General features: G+C 50.0%; 1 protein-coding gene across 1 annotated transcript in view; it reads left to right on the top strand.

Moving 5' to 3' along the window:
• LRRC75A (leucine rich repeat containing 75A) overlaps window positions 1-25301 on the top strand; it is a 59126-nt gene that overhangs the window by 28299 nt on the left and 5526 nt on the right. The window contains exons 2-3 of the mRNA XM_075561043.1: window positions 8580-8708; window positions 23849-23964. Coding sequence (XP_075417158.1) covers window positions 8580-8708; window positions 23849-23964 — 245 coding nt within the window. The remainder of the gene's footprint in view (window positions 1-8579; window positions 8709-23848; window positions 23965-25301) is intronic.

The raw sequence follows: 25301 nt of genomic DNA, 5'->3' as shown, positions 1-25301 counted from the left end.
TATGTGAATAGCAGTTTGGCATTACAAGATTTTTTTACCAACTGGGCAAGTGCTTAGAAAGCACCAGGAGCGCAAGGTGGTGGTTGAAGGAGGGAGGACACAGTTGGAAAAATTTACAGCACCTGTATGATTTGTGTGAGTGGCATATTTTTCTGGGAATCCTTTTCCTCCCCCGTGGCACTGAAAGGGCTTCCCCCTGCCTCCTCTTTCAGCCCACAGTTTCCTAGAAAAGCAAGCTTCGCAGCATGGCATGGTAACGGGGAGATGCTCTGGCTTCGCTCCAGGTGGCTTTCTCTGGCTGCATTTCCCTAACAACGCCTGGCATCTGCTTCTCTCCCCGGAGAATTTTTCCGGAACAAAAGCCAAATGTCACAGGGGGGTGGAGGGGGTGGGAAGGGACAGGGTAATGCCCAGCTCAGGGACCAGCTGAGGCGTGGTCCCGCCCAGGCCTTTTTCCCTCCCGTACAACTTCCTGCCTGCCCTCTGGACTCTAATTAATTTCCTTTGGGTGGACTGTGTTTGATTACAGCCTCATTAAGTAGCTTTGCACTTTGGGCTCGGCTAGTTTCAATATTGAAACCATCTACCTCTGCTAGTTAATATTCAGGGCTTGCTGCTTCCCTGGTTTCCCTCGCTCTGATGCAAAAACTGTGGCGTCATGCCTGAAGAAGAGGCACATAAACAGGCTCATCTCCCACAAGGGAACGGGCCAACCCTGCGTGTTTCTAAGAGAAAGGGGTAATTGTCATTTAAAATAGCATGTGGCTGGCAGCTTCTATGTGGCTTCTCTTGGTTTTCCCCTAATATCTGAAGATGCACCTCCCAGACAAACCCTCCCAGAGCCCTGTAAGTAAGGACATGTTGTAACAGTGACCTCTGCTGACCTTCACAGGAGAGGGGTGAGGGGAGACTCATCATCAGGATTAGCCCGAGGCTGATTCCCATGAAACAAATCATCCATACTTCATCTCTCCAACCTTCCTGTCACTTCTGTCAATTCGAACACCAGTCAGCCCTCCCGCAGCATTCTCTATCAGAGGATGTACACTGATACAGTTAGGAACTGGAAACACAGGGCATCCAGGACAGATGATCTCTTTAGGACCAATGGTGAGAGTGGTGATACTGGGAGGGTGGAGGGAAGGTGAGGTAGAAAGGGGGAACCGATTACAAGGATCTACATAAACCTCCTACCTGGGGGACAAATAACAGAAATGTGGGTAAAAGGAGATATCGGACAGGGTAAGATAAGACAAAATAATAATAATTTATAAATTATCAAGGGTTAATGAGTGAGGGAGAGGGGAAAATGAGGAGCTGATACCAAGGGCTGAAGTAGAAAGCAAATATTTTGAGAATGATGAGGGCAACAAATGTACAAATGTGCTTGACACAATGGATGGATGGATGGATTGTGATAAGAGTTGTACGAGTCCCCAATAAAATGATTAATAAATAAATGAAGGGTCGCAGCATTCAGAAGGTTGAGACCCAGTGCTCAGAAGGCATTCGGGCTCTCCCCTGCCCTCTTGGCCCATGCTGTGTGTGGACCTGGCTGCTGAGATCATGGCCATCTAGGAGGAAAAGCTGGTCCTAAAAGGTTCCAGGAAGACGGCAATCGTGTTTGGGATTCTGGTCCTATAAGCACCCGGAGAAAGGGCTGTACATTTATGTTTTTGCAGAATAAAGCTGATGGACTCCCTTTAGAAGGACGCAGCCAGGTTTGGAGAAAGATGGAGGTCACGGAACAGAAAGATACAGGGCACGAAAGAGGAAACACCCAATCTTAACCAGGATTCAGTTTCCAGGTTGCTGACACTCCGAAGGGAGGGGCTCTCTGTATATTTTCACATGCAAAGGAAATAGGTGGATTTCTCTTCAGCCTTACAGGCATGTCGTTGCTGACAGACTCAAATGGCTCAAACGTCAGGGACCACATGGAAAGGTGTTAAGAAATGACACTAGCTATTTTGATTGGGGTCCCCACGGAGAGTTTCTAACTGACTGCTCAGAGGAATCCAACCGTAATAGTGAGTGGCCAAAGACCCCGAATGGCATTGCCACCACCAGGTCAAAGTTGATGGCCTGGCATGAAGGAGGCCTTGCGCCTCCCCACCCCAGGTTACTGAAGCCTGAGACCGGACCTGAACAGTGAGACCTGTGGAAATCACCTCTTGCCACGAAGCCTTTAACAGGCTATATCCAGGAAGCCTTACTGGCACCAGTCAGTCTGCCTATACTTAGGCTTTCCACAAGAAGGAGACTCGATACACAGTCTCGTGTGTAAAGCTGCCTTACGCAGGAAGCATCGTCATAAATGAAACTGCTCACAGTGCCACTTGCCATAATTGTAAACTGTTCACTTGCATTAACCATGCTCTGCTTATAAACCTTCCAAAAGACAGCATCTCATCCTGAAGAGCAGGACGGGGGTGTGGATCCCAGTGGGGATAAAGCCCACACGGGAGAATAGTCCAGAATCATCCTTCATGGTGGAACTAATGTCCAAGATGCTGAAGACCTCGCCGATTCGTGGGATTGACAGTCACAGCGGTAACCGGATTTATAGCCATTGCCGCCACTGCTGCCGTTGCTGGGGCAGCGCTATAAGAGCTTCTTGTGCAAAGGGGCAAGTGAACTCACATCAGCTCTGGGCCACTCAGGCAAAGGTGGACGATGAACTGGGATGGGGGAGCAGCCTAGCGGAGCTGCAGTAAACTGCCCAGTGGTTGGGAGATCAAATCATGGACGTGCAACATAAAATTTTAAAAAGGCATTCGGAAGGTACTTTCCCCTCCTCCTTGGACTTTAGTCATCAAACATTCCCACTGACTGCCCCTTCACCTGGACAAGTAATGATTCTCGGGGGGGGTGAGTGCTGTTTGTGCCCACCCGCCAGCTAGGGATGGGGGATGGGGCACTGGAGAAATGTGGCCTGCACAAGTCCAGGTCAGTGGACTTGGTCATGACGGGACTAGTCAGCGTGGCACCTGTGCTATGGCAGATGGCTGAGGACCTCTATCCTTGGGCAATGTCAGAAGGCTAGGCTACCACGTCCCAGGATCAGACAGTCACATTTGCTAGCTGCCCAAAGTGAGGTCTGAAGCCAGACTCATCAGCCAACCAGAGACTGAAAAGGTAGACCGCACTTGTGCCCCGGGAGTGAGCCCTGGGGTCAGGACGTACAGGAGACGGGGTCTCACTGAGCCACCCCACCTTCCCGAGTAAGCTGCATATCCACCATTGGAATGAGATATTAGCATGGCCCCTGCCCAGAGAATACACACCGATCTGTGACACATTCCGTATTTTTCAAGGGGGAAACATTGAGTTTCTGTTTACGGTGACAGAAAATTTGGCAACCGACATTGGTGATTACTGCACAACATGATTAATGTAACTGGTGTCACTGCATTGTACACGTGGAAAATCTGGAATGGCAATGTTGTGTTGTCTTCACAAGTTTCCAAAAAGAAAATGAGTAAGCGGTGAACCAGCACTAAGTGTAAGGTAACTGCTCCACGTGGAGCCTGACGCCGGCCTCTGGAAAGGATGGACAGCAGAATCCAGAAGAAAGGGACTTCACGGGATGAAACGGGAGATTGAGGAGCAGGGTTTAGGCTGGGTCCTCTGGAGGAGCAAAACAAGTGGTGCGTCAGAGATCTTTCCTTCAAAGGAGGACTCGCGCAATGATGGGAACGGACAAGCCCCCAATCCTTGGGCTAAATGGCAGGCTGCTGGCTCGCAGGGTTGCCGCCACTGGTGAGCTCAACCTCTGCAGGGCAGGCAGTAGGCTACAGGCTTCATGTATCCCGAAAACAGGTGGTCAGGTGGGGCAGGCGAAGGACTGAGAAAGAGGGAGTACTCTGCCAGAACACTGGATGCAGGCCACAGCCCCAGGGAGGCTCCCCTTCCAGGGGACTGGCTGTTCACATCAGATCACAGGATGGAGGATGATAGGGTCTACCAGGCCACTGGAGATCATGGCCTAGGCAAGCCGACACATAACACATTGACCCATGAAGATGGTTAACATCGCAGAGCATAGTAAGAGTTGCAGGAGATAAGATGCTAGCAGACGTGACCTAGTGTAGAAGCAGTAGAAAGTAGACCTGATGCTACAGAATGTGCAATCTGGCCAAGAAGGCAAATGTGAGACTCCCTTCACGAATGACTATGAAAAGAAAAAGGAGAAAGAAGCCTTCTAGAGAGGTAACATTGAGGCTGCAGAAGAAGAGATAGGCTGAAAAAGAAGATTATGTGTTGTGTTAGTCTGGGTAAACTAGGGGAGCAAATCCACAGAAACTCATGCATAAGAGAGAGCTTTATAGAAAGGGTAAGTGCGCATCAAGAAAACATCCCAACCCAGTGCTGCCCAAGCCCACAAGTCCCACATTAGCCCATATGTCCAACACCAATCCATAAAGTCCTCCATCTCACAAAACAGATGCAATAACGCCAGCTGCAGGGGGAAAGCCGAGTCAGTGAATGTGTAAGCAACTCAGCACTGGCAGGGGTCTCCACACGGCTGCTCCAGCACCCAGGACTGCACCGGGGTAGGTCCATGCGGCTTCTCCTCAGGGATGTCTTGCAGGAAATGAGCCTTGCCAGCTGAAGCAGCGAACTGGCTAAGGCAGCTGCACCCTGGTCCGACCATCAGAAAGCAAGAGACCCGAGAACTAGAAGGGCAGGGCTCACTGAGCCATTTATCTCTCTGCCCTTCAATTAACCCCAATGTGTTTATTGGCCAGGTTGGCACAATAAACCTTAACTATCTCATGTGTGTTGATGGAAAGATCCACAACCATCGAGTTTATGTTAATGGTGGCGGGATAATCTGGAAAAGGGTGTCAATAATGACTTGCACAGAAGAAAGACGATGTTTCAAAATAGTTGATGGCAATATGTGTACAATGTAATGGAGGTATGAACTATTATAGTATATGTAAGGGCCCCCAATAAAATAAATAATGGCTGTACAACACAAAGAGTCTAATCAGTGGCACTGGATTATACATGTAGAAGTTGTAGATTTGGAGAATGTTTAGTTGTGTGTCTTTTTGCCACAATTAAAATAATAATTATATGAATAACAATGAGTACGAGCAAAAAGAAAATGTTCTAGAATTGATTGTGGTGATTATTGTACAATACTTCTCAGTGATTGAATTGTTGAATTTTTTAATAAATCATTTTATTGGGGGCTCTCATAGCTCTTTTAACTATCCATACACCAATTGTATCAAACACATTTGTACATATGCTGCCATCATTCTTTTCTCCTTTTTCATTTGTATATGGATTTATTATTGCATTAGGCTTTTGTTTACTCTGTAATAAGTATAAACCTGATCATATTTTTTAATCATTTTATTAGGGGCTCATACAACTCTTATCACAATCCATACCTACATCAATTGTGTCAAGCACATTTGTACATTCGTTGCCCTCATCGTTCTCAAAACATTTGCTCTCCACTTAAGCCCCTGGCATCAACTCCTCATTTTTCCCCTCCCTCCCTGCTCCCCACTCCCTCATGAACCTTTGATAATTTATAAATTATTATTTTGTCGTATCTTACACTGTCTGACCTCTCCCTTCACCCACGTTTCTGTTGTCTGTCCCCCAGGGAGGGGGTTATATGTAGATCCTTGTAATCGGTTCCCCCTTTCTACCTCACCTTCCCTCGCCCCTCCCGGTATCACCACTCTCACCACTGGTCCTGAAGGAGTCATCTGTAATGGATTCTCTGCATTTCCAGTTCTTATCTGTACCAGTGTACATCCTCTGGTCTAGCCAGATTTGTATGGTAGAATTGGGATTATGAGAGTCGGGGGGAAAAGGGGGAGAAAGCATTTAGAAACTAGAGGAAAGTTGTATGTTTCATCATTGCTACCCTGCACCCTGACTGGCTCCTCTCCTCCCCACAACCCTTCTGTAAGGGGATGTCCAGTTGCCTGCAGATGGGTCTTGGGTCCCCACTCTGCACTCCCCCTCATTCACAATGATATGATTTTTTGTTCTGATGCCATCATCATTTTCAAAACATTTTCTTTCTACTTGAGCCCTTGGTATCAGGTCCTCTTTTTTCCTTCCCTCCCCCACCCTACCACCTTTGTGAACCCTTGATAAATTGTAAATTATTATTATTTTCATATCTTATACCATCTGCTGTCTCCCTTCACCCATTTCTGTTGTTCGTCGCCCTGGGGGTGGGGGGGGGGTTATACATCAATCACTACAATCGTTTCTCCATTTCTTCTCCTTCTCTCCCCATGTTCCCCCTACTCTCATGATATTGCAAGTCCCATTACTGTTTCTGAGGGGGTTATCTGTCCTGGATTCCATGTGTCACGAGCTCTTATCTGTAGCAGTGCACATGCTCCGGTCTCGCTGGATTTGTGAGGTAGAACTGGGGTCATGATAATGGGGAGGAGGAAGCATTAAAGAACTAGAGGAATGTTGTGTGTTTCTTCAGTGCTATACTGCATCCTGGCTGACTCATTCCTTCCTTGTGACCCTTCTGTGGGGAGATGTCCAATTGCCTACAGATAGATTTTGGGTCTTCTGATGCCTGATTGCTGAAGTCAAAGTGGGTGCATAAGGGGAGAGGAGGGGAGGAAGTGAGAACCGATCCCAATGATCAACACACACACACACACACACACACACACACACACCCAGGGGGACGAACAACAGAAACTGTGGGAGAAGGGAAACAGCGGTCAGTATTAAGATATGAAAATAATCATTTATAATTTATCAAGGAGTCATGAGGGTGGGAGTGGGGAAGGGAGGGAAGGAGGAACTGATAACAAGGGCTCAAATAGAAAGTATATGTGTAGAAAATGATGGCAACATATGTACAAACATGATTGACACAATTGATGTATTAATTGTTATAAGAGCTGTAATCTATTTTTTTTAATGGATACATAAGCAAATGTGGTTAAAAAAAAAAAGTTGAGGGTGCCTGGCTATTAAAAGCTGATGTCTTGCGGGAGACCGGGGTTCGATTCCCTGACGGGGAGGCACGAAAATCTGTTTTGGCATTACTAAAAAATAAAAAAAAGCTGATGTCTTAAAGGCTTTAAGTTAAAACAAGCAGCCATCTAGCAAGCAACACAGCCCACATGGAAGAAGCACATCAGCCTGTAAGATCACAAGGTGTTGACGGGATCAGATATCAGGCATCAGAATTATTGGATTTTTTAATAACCAAGTGTGACGGGCAGAAAACAGAATGACCAGGTCTACATTCAGCGTTGACCCACTTCCTCCAATCTCAAGGAGTCTATTTGCCTTCCTGGTCTCAGGGTTTGCTTGGTCTGAGAACCGGATCAGCCACAGCTCGGTTGATCTGTGTTAGACAGAGAAGAGATTGAGAAACTGGTGGTGGGACAGACGAAAAGGGGGTTAGCTGTTTGGGGTGAATGGCTTTTGGTGACTTGGACAGGTTGCTGTAAAGCTAAAAATTAACCTTGAAGTGTGCTGGAAAGGCAACGGGGTTAGTAGCAAAGACAGTCCTACCAGCCTCCAGGCAGAACAGGCTGCCAAAAAAGCAGAAATCAGGGGTACCTTGCTGGTCTCAGTACTGAATATCAGAAGGCCCAAAGGGGCACCTACAGAGCTTTGAAGGGCGTTTATATCCAGCCAACCTGTCTTACACATACGGCTTCAACAAAAATGGATTCTCCAATAGACTAGAGTTCGGAAAGTCTGTCTTCCTTTTGAGGAGAGAGAGGCCAACATGAGCTCGATAGTGGGGAGATATTGATGAAAAGATCCTTGGGTGGTGCAAAGGGTTAACACACTCAGCTGCTACCCCAGACCGTGGAGGTTCCTAGCAAGAAAGTCCTGGTGAGCTGCTTCCAAATCATCAGCCATTGAGCACCCTATGGGATTCTGGGAAGATGGCCATGGGAAGGAAAAAGGTAAAATGATCTCTATTTGCAGAGAACCTGATCCTATGTAAGGAGCCCTGGTGTGGTGTAAGAGATTTTGCGTTGAGGTCCGCAGTTTGAAATCACTATAGCCACTCCGTGTGAGAGAGAGGCGGCTTTCCACTCCTGTAAAGTGTTAGTCTGGGAAACCCCCGGGAACAATTCTAGTCGGACCTACAGGGTTGCTATGAATCAGACTTGATTCCATGGGAGTGAGTGGATTTTAATCTGTATCTATAAAAGCCCAAAGAATCTAAAAAGAAAACTTCTAAAACTAACGGAGAGCTTTGAGGTAGTTGCGAGATACAAGGTCAGCAAACAAAATTCAGTTTGCTTTCTAAGTTCCAAACTGGCTGATAAAATAATACAATATTGCCCGTGAGTGCTGCATGCCTTCAAACCCTCGTCTGCAGAAGAGCAAGCGGCCAGCGACTCCTGTGAAGCACGAGTGAATGTGCAAGCCAGGTTTCTGGAAGCAAAACATTTGTTTCTGCAAGAATCTCAGCAGAAAAAAAAAAATCCAAAAAAAAAAAAAAGAATCTCAGCAGAGAATTGATGAAAATGGTAACACACTGTGAGGATTGTGCCCAATGTCGCTGACCTTTCTGACCTTCTGGTGTCCCTTTGCTCTTGCAGGACTTGGGCATGGAGTCAACCTCCCTGGATGATGTGCTGTATCGTTATGCCAGCTTCCGGAACCTGGTGGACCCCATCACACATGACCTCATCATCAGCCTGGCACGCTACATCCACTGCCCCAAGCCGGTAGGGTGGCCACTGGTCTGGGCCAGCCAGATCCCCATGGGTGTGAGGTGGGTGTCTCAGCACCCCAAGGGTGGCTGATATGTGCTGCCAGCCAAGGGGACAAGCCTCCTCCCGGTGCTGAGACCAGTGAAGCTACTGCACATTAGTATTAGCACAATAGACATGTTTTGTTTGACCCCAAATAACTCACTTCTCTCAAGGCAATTCTAGCTCATCGAGAACCGATAGGACAGAGTAGAGCTGTCCCCTCGGGGCAGACTGCCACAGCTCTTTCCACAAAGAGGCTGGTAGGTTAAACCGTTGCCCTTACAGGTAGCTGCTGAGTACTTATGTAGAGCCTCACCGGGCCCTTTCCTTCTTGTTGTTCAGTGCCAGGAAGGCGGGTCCTGTGCACAGCAGAACGAAACACCATCCCCTCGATTGTTCATACGCCAGAGCCCATTGTTGCAGCCACTCTGTCGGTCTGTTTCATCAAAGGCCCCCGTCTTTGTTGCTACCCCTCTACTCTACCAAACTTGACGTCCTTCTCCAGGGGCTGGTCTCTGCTGACAACATGTTGACAGTATGTGAGACAACATCTCACCAGCCTTACCTGTAAGGAGCACGCTGTACTTCTGCTGAGACAGACTTGACTTTCCAAGTCTTGGCAGCCCGTGGTACTTTTCAATATTCTTTGCCAGTGCCGTGATTCAAACACATCGATTCTTCTTGGGTCTTCCTTATTCAACATCCTTATTCAACATCCAACGTTCACATGCATAGGAGGCGATTGAAAATACCATGGCTTCTGTCGGGCACACCTTAGTCCTCAAAGTAACATCCTTGCTTTCCAATACTCTAAACGGTCTTGTGCTACAGGTTTAGCCAGTGCAACACATCTTTTGATTCTTGAGTGCTGCTTGTGTGACCAATCCTCGACAGTTTCAAACTTTGTCTCCACTTTTCATGATGCTACCTGTCGGGCCACTTGTGAGGATTTGAGTCTTCTTGACATTGCGTTCTAAATCACACTGAAGACCGCCATCCTTGATCTTCATCAGCAAGTGCTTCAAGTCCTCCTCATTTTCAACAAGCAAGGTTGTGCACCTGCACATCACAGGTTGTTAAGTCTTCCTCCAGTGCTCCTGCTGCATTCTTCCTTATGTAATTCAGCGTTTCTGATGATCTGCTAGGCACACAGATGGAGTAAGAATGGTGAGGGGGTATACTGAAACCTTGACCCTCACCTTTTCTAAAATTTGAACCAAGCAGTAGTCCTGTGTTCTGTTTGCACAGCTGTCTCTTGGCCCATCTACAAGTTCCTCATGAACACAACAAAGTGTTCTGGAATTCCCATTGTTCTCAAGACAATCCATCATTTATTATTGTCCACAGAGTTGAATACCTCTGCATAGTCAATAAAACACCAGTAAACATCTTGCTAATATTCTCTTCTTTCAGCCAAGTTCCATCTGACATCAGCCATGCTACCCCTTGTTCCGAGGTGTCTTCTGAATGCTGCCTGCAGCAGCCCCTGTCACTGGACTGCCGCCACCTCTGCTGGATGATGGTCGGCAGAATTTTACTTGCATGTGATGGCAATGATATTCTCTCTTTTGAGCTTTCCGTTGGGGCACCTTGCTGTGGAATGGGTACAAGTATGGATCTCTTAGTTGGCCAAGTGGCTGTCTTCCAAAGACATAGAGGTGTGAGTGCTCCATTGTTTCAGCAGCTTTCTGAAACATTTCTGTGGGGACTCCATCCATTCCTAGAGCTTTATTTTTGGCAAATGCTTTCAGAGAAGCTTGGCCTTCTTCCTTCCTCCTTGGTTCTTGGTCTTATGCTACCTCCTGGAATGGTGGACTGTGGACCCCGTTCTTTTGGGTACAGTGACTCTGTATTCTATCTTCTTTTGAAGCTTCCTGCATCATTTAATATTTTGTGCATAAAGTCTGTCAATAGCTCAACTCGAGGCTTGAATTTCTTCTTGAGTTTTTTCAGTTTTTAAGATTTGTCCTTTTGGGTTTTCTAGCTTCTAGATCTCTGCATATTTCATTATAATATTTTACTTTGTCTTCTGGAGCTGCTCTTTGGAGGGTTCAAACCGCCAACCTTTCAACTTGTTGTTAAATCTGTACCCAGTGCACGACCAGGGACCCTTTCATGGGACATGTTAAGTCTGAGTTCACTTCCAACATTTAAAACAGTATTTTTTTTTTCATCATCCCATAATGCACATGAGGAATTAAACTCCAGCAACCTGAAGGGCTGGCACTGTGTGACCACCCGCATTATGTGAGGCCAGACCCACCAGCTAGAGCTGGATGGATTGTGAGCTGCACGAAGACCTACAAACAGGGAGGTGGGAGTGGGCAGGTGAGGGGAAGCCCCTCTCTGTACCCACCAGGCCACAAGCTGTGGTACAGGACTGAATACACCTTTTCATGATTTGCACAAAAGGACCATGTGAGACCCCCACGAGGCTCTCCAGTTTGCCACAGTCCCCACCACTCCCTGTAGTCTGCATCTCTCATGTTCATTTCCTGCTTGACAGTAGAAGGTCTGGGTTTGAGACCTCAAACCTAGGGTGCAATCAGGCATCCAAAATGCTTACAGAAGTGGGCTGTGCACCAGGAGATGAGTGTGTGCTCCAGTTTCAGCGTAGCTCACTCGGCCCTCTTCCTGCTGGCTTTGGGGGCCTTCCTGGTACTCCGCAGTCTCGGCAGGGCTGAGCAGCTGCACCCTGGCCAGGGAGGGGAGGACGGAGTTCCTTCCCTCCTTTCCATCTGGTGAGGACTAGAAGCCAAGCAGAAGTGGAGGGTAGAGGAGGGGAGGTCCCCTTTTAGACGACCCTCAGGCCACCCCATCACTCAGCTTGGGCCCAGACTTGAACTTGTCTCCCAGGGAGCTAGCACCTTAGAAAACCTCCCTATGTGGCCTTGTCCTAGGCCCTCTCTGGCTCCTGGCACTACCTGGGTTCATGATTGAGGTGGGTGCCAGCCGTGGAGGACTGGGGACTGAGTCGGCCTACTGGTGCTGGTGGGATCCAACAGAGAGCAGGGCTGCTGGACTCAGATGTGGGAGGGTCAGAGGGGTAGCTGTGAAAGTTAGTGGACTGCAAACCCCAGCAACCTGAGAGAGGTGCTAGTCCCAGGATCCACAGGCAGCCAGTGGGGCTTAGCGTCCTCACTGTTCCTGGCCCAGCCTGCAGCATGACCAGGAGCCCCCAGCTGGGCTTTTGGGGAGAACCTGCAGGGGCCACTCTCTGCCTTTTTCAGCATGAGCCTAATTGCCTTCAGGTGGGCGGAGTGATGGGCCAGAGAGGGGCTGACAGCTCACAGCAAGCCCAGGAGTTGGGACCACCTCAGAGCTAGGGAAAGGTGGGCCCTGGGGTCCTGTCACTGCAAACCTTCCCTTTAGTCCAGGTGGGGACTAGAGGGACCTGGGAGGGGGTGGTGGTGGTGGTGGTGGTGTGTGTCTGTGTGTGTGTGTGTGTGTGTTTTCTCATACAGATTTGTAGCCTCTGGAACTCTGCTGGGTCGCTCTGAGTTAGAATTGACTCCGTGGCAGTGGCCTTGTTTGGGGTTTGCGGGATTCCTGGAGCTGGGAAGGGGACAGAGGTAGAGCCCATTTTTCCCAAGGTGCTGTTACTCACCACTTTCCCCCCCTCCTAAAAAAAAGCAAAACAAAATTCACTGCCATTGAGTTGTTGCCAACTCATAGAGGCCCTGGGGGACAGGGTAGAACTGCCCCTACCAGTTTAGAAAGACTTTACGAGAGTAGAAAGCCCCTTCTTTCTCCTAAGGAGCTGCTGATGGTTTCAAACTGCAGAACTTATGGTTAGCAGCCCACCACGCAACCACTAGGCCACCAGCCCCCACTTAATGGGAAGGGTGCTGAATGTTACTTCTAAGGCAGCTTCTCGGTTGAGTTCATTCTGCAGAGACCACAGCAAAGCTGAACACTACGGGCTTCAGGTACAAAGAGCCCCTCATCGGGGCCCCCAGAGCAGCACTCACCTTGCTTCTGCTGAGGCAGGAACCCCTTGGGAAGAGGTGCTGTCTGCCCTGGGGGCGTGGCCCCTTCCCTGTCTGTGGTGCCTGAGGACTCTTCGGTGCCTCCTACTGGCAGGGCCGGGGTATGCAGGAGAAGGGCAACAGGTTCCTGAGAGACCGGGAGATACCCTGACCAGTCAGAAACTGCCCCCCAGAGGAAATGGATGCCCCCACCCCCAGCCACACAGGAAGACACTCAGGGTCACCCAGGGCTGCTTCTGTGACCCAACTTCCACATCATCAGCCTGCTCGCTCCTTGACCTTTCCACCAGGGTCTCCCCGGGGTCACTTTGTACTCAGAGAGTGCCTAAGCCCACTCCCCTTTCTCTACCCCAAACTAACCCTGGGACGAGTTCCTCATCTAGCGAGAAATCATGAAGTCTCCCAGCCCCACCAAATCTAATCCTGCCGGAAAACAGCTACCACACTGCCATCGAGTCGATTCTGAGCCCTAGTGACCTGATCTAGGGTTTCTGTATGGGAACAGATAGCCTCCATGTGCCCCCACAGAGCAACTGGTGGGTTTGAACCGACGAACTTGTGGTTAACAGCCCAATGCTTATTCCACAGTACTACCAGGCCTCCTTGCTCTGCTTCCCCAAAGACACTAAAATGAAGATCTCTGTACAAATGATTTACTAAGGACACGCCCTTGAGGAAGCCTGATTGGGGAGGGGAAGCTAAGCCTTGGAGTGGGACAGTAAATTCCAGGGGCCATGGCTTCAGCCCAATGCCAAGGGGACTCTGCAGCATGTGCCGTGGAGTTGCCTCGGTCCAGCAAGGGAGCTGGGCTTTCATACACGTGCACTTGCCTGAGGTTAGGGACTGTCCACTGTTAGTTGAGACAGCTCCCTACTCATGGTGACATCACCCCCAGCACTACCCAGCCCTCCGCCCACTCCGTAATTTGTTGAGCCCCACGGGGCTTTCAGTGGCTCATATTCAGAAGGCAATCACCAGACCTTTCTTCTTAGCCCATCTCCATCAGCTAGAAGCTCCTAGCACCACCTGAGTCTCCACGGACAGGTGGGTGGATGACAGTACATGGGGTACATGGGCTGGGATCCACATGGAAAATGAGATTCTCACATTGAGCCCCACATGGTGGCCTAAGGGCGGTACTGGACCAGCCCAGTCATGGTGGAATTGACACCAGATCATGGCGACCGGGGCTTACAGAGTGCCGCTGCTTCACACGGTTTTCCCAGCCATGGTCATCTTTACAGGACCCGATGGCCAGGCCTTTCTTCCTTAGTGTCAATGGATGGATTCAACCACCAGCCTTGATTTTAAGCGGCCTAAAGATCCCTAGGGCTCTTTCAAAGTTCACCCCTGTGCAATCATTTCATCATCACCCGGTAGGGCTCCCCCTGTGGGTTTCCAAGATCGTCGCACTTGATGGGGGTAGAAAGCCTGTCTTCCTCTCTGAGTTCCTCTCACAGCCAGCCCACCCCTGCCTCCCGGAGCCCGTGCCAACTGCCTCCCCTGGGTCGCCTGCCTTGGCTCTGGGTCATGTACTCCTTACTTCTTCGTACCACCTCTCAGTTTCTGGAAGCACCTTGCGTACTGGTTTACATGTTAACTCACTGCCTGTCTCCTCACTAGAATATGAGCGCCCCGGGGTCAAGAGACGCTGTCCGTGCTAGCCCGGGCCCTGGCAGCAAGCAGGTGGCACATTCTGTTGTGAATCTGTAGGATGCTGCCAGCAGACATTTTTCCAGAGTTGTGGGCAGGATAACAAGAGATATTGAGATACGCAGGACTAGCAGCGGCAGGAAATTGTTCCCACTGAGGGCCGCAGCCGTGTCGAGGACCCTGGATGCGAGCTCCTCTTCCGGAGAGCGCTGATCATCTGCCCCGCATAACGAATGACCCCCAGATTGAAGTGGCTGAGACCACAAGGATGCGTTGCGGGTGAGGAGTGGGTTAGTGTAGGTCTCCCATGAGGTTGCAGGCCAGACACTGGGCCAAGCAGCAGGTGCTTTAAGGCTGGACGGGACAGGAGCCCACATCCAAGACCGTACACCATCCGGTTGTTAGCTGGGGGCCTTCGATCTTTGCCATCATGGCCCTTCCTTAAGGCAGCTTGAGCATCCTCATTCACTTCATGGCAGCCGGCTTGTTATACCAGAGCGAATGGTCAGAGAGAGAGCAAGGAAAAGACCGTAGTGTCTGTGACAGCCTCGTCTTGAGAAAGTCACATACCATCACTTCATTCATACTCTATTGATCACAGCCATGAACCCTGAGAAAATGTCAGAGAGACTCCCACATCCAAACCCACTACTTTCAAGGCAATTCTAATGCCTAGCAATCCCACAGGACACAGTAGAGCTGCCCCTGAGGGTTTCCAACAGCATAAATCTTTTCGGGAGCAGATGACCTCACCTTTCTCATGTGGACCTCTCTGTGGGTTTGAACCGCTGGCCTTGTAGTTAGCAGCCCAACACGTACTACAATGAGAACTACACTGGAGACTGTAGTCCCAATGGGGACTACACTGGACATACACGCCAGGAAACAAGGATCACTGGGGCCATCTTGGAGACGGGCTACCACATGTACTGAGGCAGAGAGGATGAGAAGAATAAATGCCTCCGCCCTTCTCCAACCCTGCCCTCGTCTCTCTCCAATTGTTTCCACTAGCTGCACCCAACTGGACACTCGGGGAGAAACTGGGTGGGCAGTTGTGTAAAGGCCAACATCCCAAGCAGAGGGGTCAGAGAATGGCTGGGGGAAGGAGCTTAGACAGAAATCAACATAAGGAGTCTCAGAAAGTTCACAGAAAAAATGCAATATATTTTATTCCATTTCCCCATGGATTTAAGTCCCCTCATATCTGGAACAGTGTCCAGTACGTGCTAGTCAGGATAGCCACTGTTGGGCGGATGGGTGGGAGGACGGATGGATGGATGGGAGGAAGGATGATGGATAGTTGAATGGATGGAGCCTTTGAATGTTGATCATGGAGAGCTGTGCTTGTTTGGCTCCCAGCGCAGTAGACAAAAGTGCCTGAGACAGATGAGCAGTGTGAGGGTGGAGCCATCTGGGGGCGATGACCCCTCCTAGGGGTTGGCCATATGCACCTCTCCCAGCAGCTCAGTGAGAGGTCTGGGAAACAGTCTTGAGGCGGGTCCTTGCATAGGTCTGGAGAGGTGCCACTCCAGCCTGTACTCACAGCCTGTACGGCAGGCACTCTTCCCACTGTCTGTGCCAAGAAATGCCTTCGTCTGCCCTCCAGGTGTGGGGCCAGGAGACAGGCAGGCAGCCAAAATCCGCATCCCACCTTTCCTCGTGTTTTAGGGTACAACCTCAAATATCGTTTAAGAAGAGCATTTTAAAAAATCAATTTCAAGTCTTTTTTTTTAAATCATTTTTAAGTCTTAAAGGGACAAAGACACAGCAAATCATCCAGATGAGGGAGGCCATTAACACAAGGTCATCGTGCTGCCTGAAGTTCAAATCAGGCATGGGATAAAGGAAAATCACGAATTCATGATTAGTGGCCGATCAAAATATCAGTTACAGATGAGACTACAGAAGCTGGAACAGGGTCATGATTGAGACAGGTACATTATGTTACATAGAAGAGCTTACAAGATTGGTCCAGGGCCTTTGGGCCAAGGCAGTCAGTGCATGACTAGGTGATGCCCCAATACTGTCTTATTAATGACACACCCAGCTGAGCCCCTAAGAAAGACTGCCCCTCCCGAGCTGGCTGAAGATAAATTAGCCTTCTGTAAGCCGGGCTGCTCAGAATTTAAACTCTAATCCCCTCACCACCTCACTCTCTATCTTCACCCCTTCCCACACTCCTCTGCCTCACTCTCTGGTTCGCTGTGATTTTGTTAGGTTTTTGGAGTGGGTTATACCTCGTTTCTTTGCTATGCATGCTCAAAGAATTCGCACGTTTTGTGATCCAAGTGGGTTTTTATGAAGGACAAGACAAAATTCATGTGTTACCTTCTCAAAAGGGCACATGCTATTTCTGGGAAGCGTGCCCAGCCGCATGGAAGGAAGATGCACATGGCTTCACAACTGGGCACCAACAACCACGTGGGAAAGAGTACCCACAGGTGCAGTACTTGAGGAAACCTGGGAGGCCAGAAGCCCAAGAACCCTAAAGACTAAGAGCATGTGACCGCTGAGTAGGCCCGGAGCAGGCGCATGAGCTCCCAAGCTGGAGGGAGGGAGACCTCCACCTGTCTCTGAGGAGCAGGTTAAGAAAAGCAAGAGGCCTTCCCCCAGCCAAGATATTTCAAATCTCTGACTCTGGAGGCGTAGTTGATGGTATTGGTCGACCCCACTGGCTGAGTTAGGCCCACCTGTGTGATGTCATGAGCCTGGGACTAATTTGGGCGCCCAGGTGTACCTCCCACCTGCCGGTGGGCGGGCTTGAGTATGAGTATGCTCAGTTTGGGATCTTCATAGGTGTCTGATGGTTTGCTTGATTTCTTTCCAACCTCCTCTATGGCAGCCTTTTGCAGGCATGGCAGGGACAACCCCGCGTCCCTAAACTAGCTCCCCGACATTTTCATGCAGACCAGTCTAAGGGAACTTTCAAGCACTGTACCTGTATTTCAGTGGTCTCAAGTCCACTCTACACGTGTGCATATTTTCTGTTCCCGCTGTGCTGATGAGGAACCCAGGCCTACTGTGTCTAAGGCGAGCATCTCCTGGGGGTGCTCAGGGCCACGGCCACCTTGCGCCTCGCCCTGCGCGCGGCCGCCCCCGCGTGGCAGTGAGGGCGCACTGCGGGGACTCTTTGTCCTCATGAAGCCTCTGCCGCCCAGCCTGGGAGGGAGGGAGAGCCAAGGCCGCCGCGCTGGGTTTTGAGAAGTGGGAGGCAGAGCCAGAAAATGAGATCGGTTTTCCGCTTTGGAGCAAGTGCCGTGGGAGTCACCCCTGGGGGCCGGCTCTCCTCGGGTGGGCGGCGAGCTCAGCCTTTCTCAGCCCCGAGGCAGGCCAACCTGCCCCCCTGAGAGAGCTGCCCAAAGGGTCAGCGCCCGCCTCCACACCCCCACCCCCGATCTCACATGCACCCAGCCCCCACCGGGGCGGGCGCCCCTTTCCCCAGCACCGCAGAACCGCTGGAACGTTCCAAACCCAGCACCCCATGTGCTGCCTTCCCATCCTCTCTCCTATGGCCTTCACCCTGACTCCTGCCGCCGGCCCTCCCGAGCCCAGGCCGCCAAGCCCGCCGCCTCCTCCGCTTTCCCCCAGTGTCCTCTGCTCGACCCTTGGATTCTGATGCTTTCCCCTGGGCCTTGGGGCTCCTTCTTGGGGTGTAATAGAGGCTGGAGCGTGCCCAGCTCCAAACTCTCCTGAACCCCAGCCCCATCCACCCGCCAGAGGTCCCAAGAAGCCCTCCTAACCTGGCCATTCCCCAACCCCGCCTTTTCCCAAAGGCGAACACCCAAGCCCAAGCCTAGCTCCTCCTCCTCACTCTAAGTCTCGTCTCTACGTCCAGAGAAGAGACCCAATTCGGTCATGAGCCCGGTGGGTTGCAAGCAGCAGCTGATTTCTGGCCTGGGTGCCGACAGGCTGCGGCAGCCCTGGGCTCAGGGACTAGTGCTCTTTTACAGCGCACGGAAATGAGGGCACTTGGCCCCTCGGGTGGAAAACACGGGCTGAGGGCTTGATCCCGTGGCGCCAGGAGAGCACAAGGAGTTTGTTTGATTGACATCGGTGCGCTGAGGTCTTCGTGGTCGTCTCTGTCTTTGGCTGGCTTCTGACAGAGGCATCGTCTATCCTGTTTGTGCGGAACTTTTACGGGGTCAGCCGTGGGGCAGGACTTCAGAGTGGACGCAGGGGCGAATATGGAGGGACTTTTGAGCCTTACAGTCACTTCCTCCGCTCACCCCAACCACCATCTCTATCCTCTGTACTGACGTCTGGCAGGCGTGACAAGGCGGTCACAGTGAGTCCTTCCTACAAGGCTCCCAGGAATGTAAGGGGATCCTGCACCCACAGCGCACCCCATGGCTGCCTGCTTCAGGCCTGACCAAGAGTCCCCCTTAATCTCCTGTCTAAGGATAGGGGAAACCAGCCAAACCCAACTCCCTGCCATGGAGCTGATTCTGACTCCTGGACTCATTGAGGCAGCCCGGTAGCGGGTTTTCATGGCTACGGATCTCCAAGAGAGTGCAGAGCCTCATCTTCAGGTCGGCAGTTCAAACCCACTTCTCCCGAGAAAGGGAGACAGGGGTGGTAAAATACAAAGCGGATATTTCAACTGTCCTGTAATCCACAGCGGAGGTTCAAAACCACCAGCCACTCCCCGGGAAAGACGGCTTTCTCCTTCCAGAAACCGTTTCTGCCTTGGAAACTTAAGGGGCAGTTCTACCCTGTCCTATAGGGTTGGGAGGGACTGTCTTGGCCTCAATGGAAGAGAGTGTGTTTCCAACATACCATATATACTCGTGTATAAGCCAAGTTTTCCAGCACATTTTTAATGCAGTTTTTGTGGTACAATTAGGTGCCTCGCTGATATTCAGGTCAGCTTATACTCGAGTATTTATGGTAATTGCCTGGCTACAAGTTTACTAACCTGAAGGCTCAGGACAATAAGGAGCAGTGATACTTATGGAGAACTAGGTCTTGCCTAAAGGAATTCCCTCCAGAGCCTGTGGCCTGCCTTTGCTTCCAGTGCCCCACTCAGATTTGCTTCTTTACGCAGCCCTCAGCTCCCACCTTGGGGGATGTCCTCTCTCCTCTCCCCTTCCTGGAGTTTCCTTCTTGTTCCCCACCAGCCCTGCCCCCTGCCTGTGCATAGGCTCCGTCCGGCCCATTGGAAGATTGTCTGGTGGGCATCGTCTGCTGTCACGCTTGCCAGGAGAAGAATCCGATGAGGAAAAAAAAGGGAAAGAAACACTGGATGAGAACATGCACCAGACAGTGACTGGGAGAGGAGAGGGAAAGAAATGGAGGGAGCTGACCTTTTTGTAATAAATAGTGATGAAGGGGCCATATCTTCCCCATTTGCCACGAGACGGGTCACACAAGCCTCCACGCTAGCCTTCTTCCCCTACTCTGACACCAGCGATCCCCTCCCTGCCACTCCACATCTGTCTGGGTGTGACCATTCATTGCACCGGTCACACACAACTCAGACACTCTTTCCAAGGTGCTTTATTAAGGCAGTTAATAGGTCACTCCAAGTCAGGGTCCGCACACGGGAAGGAGCCTGTCACTGTACTCAGTCTCTTGGCCTCGTTGCTCTCAGCCATCATAGCAAAGTCTCTCTGGTTCTCAGCCAGATGGCCTTGGCCGCCATGGGTCAGGAAGCCAGCCCACCTGTCACCGTGTCCCACAGTTCCATAGTCTCTGGCGCGATAATGAGAAAGGACCCCACAGTCTCAGTGCTGCTCCCCTGAGACTCCAGGTCACAGTCTGCTACAGCTGGTCTCCATGGCCTCTGACACATCAGACAGAGCTCTTTTTTGTTTTTTAAAGATCATTTTATTTGGGGCTCTTCCAGCTCTGATAACAATCCACACAGAGTTCTTGAATGTGCTCCTTATAGCCAAGGGGGTGGTACTGAAAGCCAACCAATCCCCTCTACTTGTGTTAAACACACCCTGTTTGCATATTAAGAAATGTCAGGCAGGGAGGGAGGGTGGAAAAGAGGAGCTGATACCCAGGGCTCTGTAGAAAGTAATTGTCCAGAAAAGAATGATAGCAACATATGTACAAATATGCCTGATACAATTGATGTGTGGATTGTAATCAGACTTGTAAGAGCCCCCAAAATGATCAAAAGAAATTTCACTTCACCACATTTTGAAAACATGAAACTTTATCCAGCATCTGTTTACCGAGTGTATGGTGTATGTGTGTAGGATATGGTGATGTGTGTATGGGGTCGAAGTCTTTGCCCCAGAAAGCCGGCAGTCAAATTGGAGGGAAGAAGCCTTCGGGGGTGCTCAGGAGCCAGAGAATAGAATGACCCAAGTGGCCGTACCCAGCTTGTGAGAGCCAAGGAGATCCTAGAGGCCGGGGCCAAAGATGGTAGTTGGAGGATAGGAAGGTCCGCAGGTCAGTCCAGCTACACTGGCGACACTCAAGGGTGCAGAGAAGACGTGGTTTTTAAATAAAGCATCAATTTTAGAATGACAAATCTCTTCCTCACAAAGCTTTGCCTACTGGATGATAATCGAGAGTGAGTGGGGCAAAGGAGGACCACCTCCTACACCACCACCCCCACACACTCCAAAAAAAATCAGCTAATTTTCATTTGGAAGCCTATGTGGTCCAAAATGAGTAAGATAAATAGTCCCATAAGTTTAACTCAGTTTCTTCAGGTTAATTGTTCAGAGATTTTTTTGTTGTTGTTTATTCTCTAGATTTCTCCTTGTGACTCTGTGGCTAGAAGAGGGGCGGGAGCTTGTGTGGCCCAGGGAGGGAGGCATGGTGAGCCCAGGCCTTGCTGACAGTTGCTGCGCCAGGCTCCAGGCTTCCGACACAGGCTCACTCAGCCACACTGCCTCTCCATGGCCCCATGTCAGACCTGCTGATGCCAGAATCCAAAGGTCTCCCGAGGGAGGACAGCAGCCCTAGTTAGGTCTCATCTGAGCACTCAACTACCCCAAACAACTCAGGGCCTTCTCAGGTCGGCTCAGATGAACCTCACCCAGGCATGCCCTCCCTGTCTTCCTCTGACCTGAAGGCCCTAGAGAGGCCATTTTTCTCCTGCTTCTCTCCTTTCCCACTACCTTCTTCTCTCCAACTCTGTCCCGGGCCCCACAGAGGGGTCTCTGCTTTTAGTTTCTCTTTCCACTTACCAGAACTTTATAAGCATTTTTATCTAGTCCAGCAGTCCCAACCTGGAATATGTTAAATGGATGCTAAAGGAATTCTCATGAATGGTTCAATGGTAGAATTCTCCCTTTCCAGGCAAGAAACCCCAGTTGTTGTTTTTTTTCTGGCCAATGCACTCCATGCACAACCATCCATTTGTCAGTGGTGGGCACAGGTTGCTGTGATGCCACGCCTTAGAAACTAGGGGGAAAGGCCTGGAAAAATACTTCTGAAAATCTGACAACAAAAACCCAGTGATCCAATCCACGTTCCACTCAACACACGAGGCCACGATTAGGATGGTTCAGTGTCTCCGTGGCAGGCTTGGTCCTCTACAGAAGCAAAACCAATGATATATATTATAATGTATAGTACACATTAGATATGAAGAGGAGTTTAAACAGTGTGTTGTATTGGGTAAATCTGCTGCACAAGACCGCTTACAAGTGTTGAAAAGCAAGGATGTTACCTGTGAGGACTAAGATGTGCTTGGCTCAAGCCATGGTATTTTCAGTCACCTCAAGTGCATGTAAAATCTGGACACCAAATAAGATCGAAGGAAAAAAATGATGCGTTTGAGTTGTGGTGGTGAATACTGAAAGTGCCATGGGCTGCCAAAAGAACAGTTCTCTCTTGGAAGAAGTAGAGCCAGAATGGTCTTTAGAGGCAGGGATGGTGAGATTCCATCTCGCATCCTTTGAACATGTCATCAGAAGAGACCAATCAATCCCTCTAGAAGAGCATCTACTTAGTAAAGTGGAGGGGCAGTGAAAAAGAGGAAGGCTCTTGTTGAGATGGACTGACCCCGTGGCTGCCAGGACAGACTGAAGCACAGGAACAGGGATGGCGGTGAGGATGGTGCAGGGCTGGGCGTTGTTTTGCTCTTACAGAGGTTCCCTGTGAGTCAGAACCGACTCGGTGGCACGGGCTGTGAAGGGGAAGTGCCCGCCGTGAAGTAAGGATCGCACTGCATGCATCTGTAGATCAATGCGGGAGTGCTGCCGACTTAACAGTGTTCATTCTTTGCCATGAACATGGCATGTCTCTCCATTTAGCTTTAGGTCTTTAATTTCTCCCAACTATGTTTTGTAGTTCTCAGTGAACAATTCTTACATTTCTTTGATTTATTCTTGAGCATCTTATATTTGAATGCTATCATAAATGAAATTATTTCATTTTTAATTTGTTCATTGGTAATTGTTTGAAAAAATTGTATATTGATCTTGCATTCTGCCAGATGTTGTTTTCTAATAGTTGTGTGTGTGTCCTATATATAAGGTAGTCTCATATGCAAATAGTTTTACTTTTCTTTCCTTTTTTTGCCTAGTTGCTCTGGCAACATAATGTTGCACTCAGTGTGATACTGAATAGCAGTGTTCAGGGCTGTCTTGTTCCTGTCTTGGGGGAAAGCTTTGTCTTTCACCACTAAGTGTAACTCTGGCCATGGGTGTTTTTCATCTATGCCCTTGATCGTGTTGAAGAAGTTACCTTCCGTTCATTCATTGTTTGCTGAGTGGATCTTAATTTTGTTTGTGGAGGTTGTCTTTTGATCATAAAAAAGATGTGAATTTTGTCTAGTACTTTTTCTATCTGTTGTAATACTTTTTCCTTTGGTTCTGTAAGTATCGTATATTAATGCAACGATGGATTTTCATGTTGCATTCACCTTGCATTCCAAGAAGATATATGCCACTTTATCATAGTGTATAATCACACTAACATACACTCAGCCACTTGACACCCACTGAATACCTGCTTGTTGACATCCCTTGAGAGGGAATTAGGATCGCTCTAGTATCCTGTTCTCCAGGGTCTCAATCGCAAATGCCAACACAGGTGAATAAATGTAGCTACAAAAGACTGGTCTCCACTTTTGTTCTCTTGTTTTTGAGAGAGATGTAGATAAAAATGTTTCCCTCTCCTCTTTATGTAAAATGTACACATAAGAACATTTGCTCATGGCTCTAGCCCCAGTCTGGCAATAGTGCTCAGGAAGTTTGAGTAAATGCTTAGCTCTGGGCCCTAAGAGTGACTGGACATGCTGAGCCCTACCCAGCTCCAACCCATTGTCATCAGATTTCCTGGTTTGTCTTCCTCAAAAGAATCCTTACTAAATTGATCGCCATTCACAAAAACATTGCCCAGTTCAGCTCACAACCACAGCCCTCTGCTATGGGTGCTCCGTGTCCAGTCTTCGTGGCAGGTTCTCAGTGCAGCGCAGGCTCCTTTGCAGGGCCAGGGAGGCTACAGGTGGTTTGGTAGCTCTATTCCTGGCTGCGGAACCTGACCCTGTGGTTGCTTCTGTAGGAAGGCGACTCGCTGGGTGCCATGGAGAAGCTGTGCCGGCAGCTGACATACCACCTCAGCCCCCACTCCCAGTGGAGGCGGCATCGCGGGCTGGGCAAGAGGAAGCCACAGGCCTGGTGAGTGTGCGCACTCTAGGGGCAGAGGCAGGCCTGCCCAAGATGTGTCTGAGCCATGCTGTGGGGTACACAGCCCACTCCAGAGACTGGAACCGAGGGGTTAGATTGGGAGACTGCCTCAGAAAGAGAATTGGGGGCGGGGAGATGGCATAGGACAGAGCCTATGGGCCAGGACAGCCCCAGAGGACATGGGGTGGGAGGTCATGGGAGCCTCAAAGGAAGGACCCCCAGCCGATGAAGGATCCCCGCTTTCTTGCCCTGGAGTGGCCACCTGAAGGGTTACCTGGCAGCTATGGGCTCTTCCTTCCAGTCCCTGCAGACCTAGATGGGGAACTGGGCCCTTCCTACAGAAGTGCTCAGCTTCCTCCCTCCTGGGGGAGGTGTCACACTCCCACCCCACCTACCCCCACCCCTTTCCCAGCGGAAATGGCCACTAGATTCAACCCAAGACACTTTCCTCCAAAGCCCAAGCTGTGAACTGCAAGGTGGTAGCTCTAGTCTCTAGCTGGGTGGAGCTGCTTTGCTAACAATGATTGCAGCCAACAATGAACCATGCCAAATACTGTTCCAAGACTTGAACTTACCTTGCTTTGTGAGCTTTATATTCAAGCTCCCTTGGGCTGGGCCCCCAATCAAGCAAGATGAGGGAACTTTGGTATTACCTGCCAGTTTTCGAGACCCCCAAGGATAGGGACTTGCCTACTTTGGGTGACAAAAAAATCTAAGGGGTTCCCCTTGGCTGCTGATTTATATGTGCCTTTGAAGAAGTTGGGGGGGGGGAGTTTTCTTCCTTTCCCTCTCCTTCCAAGAGTGGGGTCCTCAGGACTTACCTGAAGCATATGGAGATGGGAGAAATGGGCATCAATGACCTTGACCTCAGAGCCAACAGAGGGTGAGGGAATGGACACACTCACCTGGGCACCAGGCCTCTAGCCCAAGTGAAGGGAGCTAAATGGAAGGGAGGCTGGGGGTGCTGGCTAGAGAGCACATCGCCTGCAGGAACCAGCATGCCCACCAGACATGGAGTCTCAAGTCCCTGAACCCTCCCTTGTCTGCGGTTCTGCAGGGTTGTCCCAGAGGGCCCCACTCTGGAGGGGCAAAGTAGCCTTGAGGAAGAAGCCTGTCTTCTTTCTTATCAACCTTAGGGCTAGCTAGCTAAACTGACACCTAGGGGTGGGTGGCAGAAACAGGAAGTTCAGCCCACATGATTAAGGACAGCAGTCCCATATATTTCAGGAAATGAGGTTAACTCATTAAAGGTAACTCTTTAACTTGAGTTAATGTGCAAATCTTGGCCAGCAGGAAACACCTGTCTCCTGGCCATCGGACTGGCAGGC

This window comes from Tenrec ecaudatus, chromosome 10, assembly GCF_050624435.1.
Source record: "Tenrec ecaudatus isolate mTenEca1 chromosome 10, mTenEca1.hap1, whole genome shotgun sequence".
In the NCBI taxonomy this organism is placed as follows: Eukaryota; Metazoa; Chordata; class Mammalia; order Afrosoricida; family Tenrecidae; genus Tenrec; species Tenrec ecaudatus.
The sequence above is the reverse complement of the archived record's forward strand: the minus strand, read 5'-3'. Positions and strand labels throughout refer to the sequence as shown.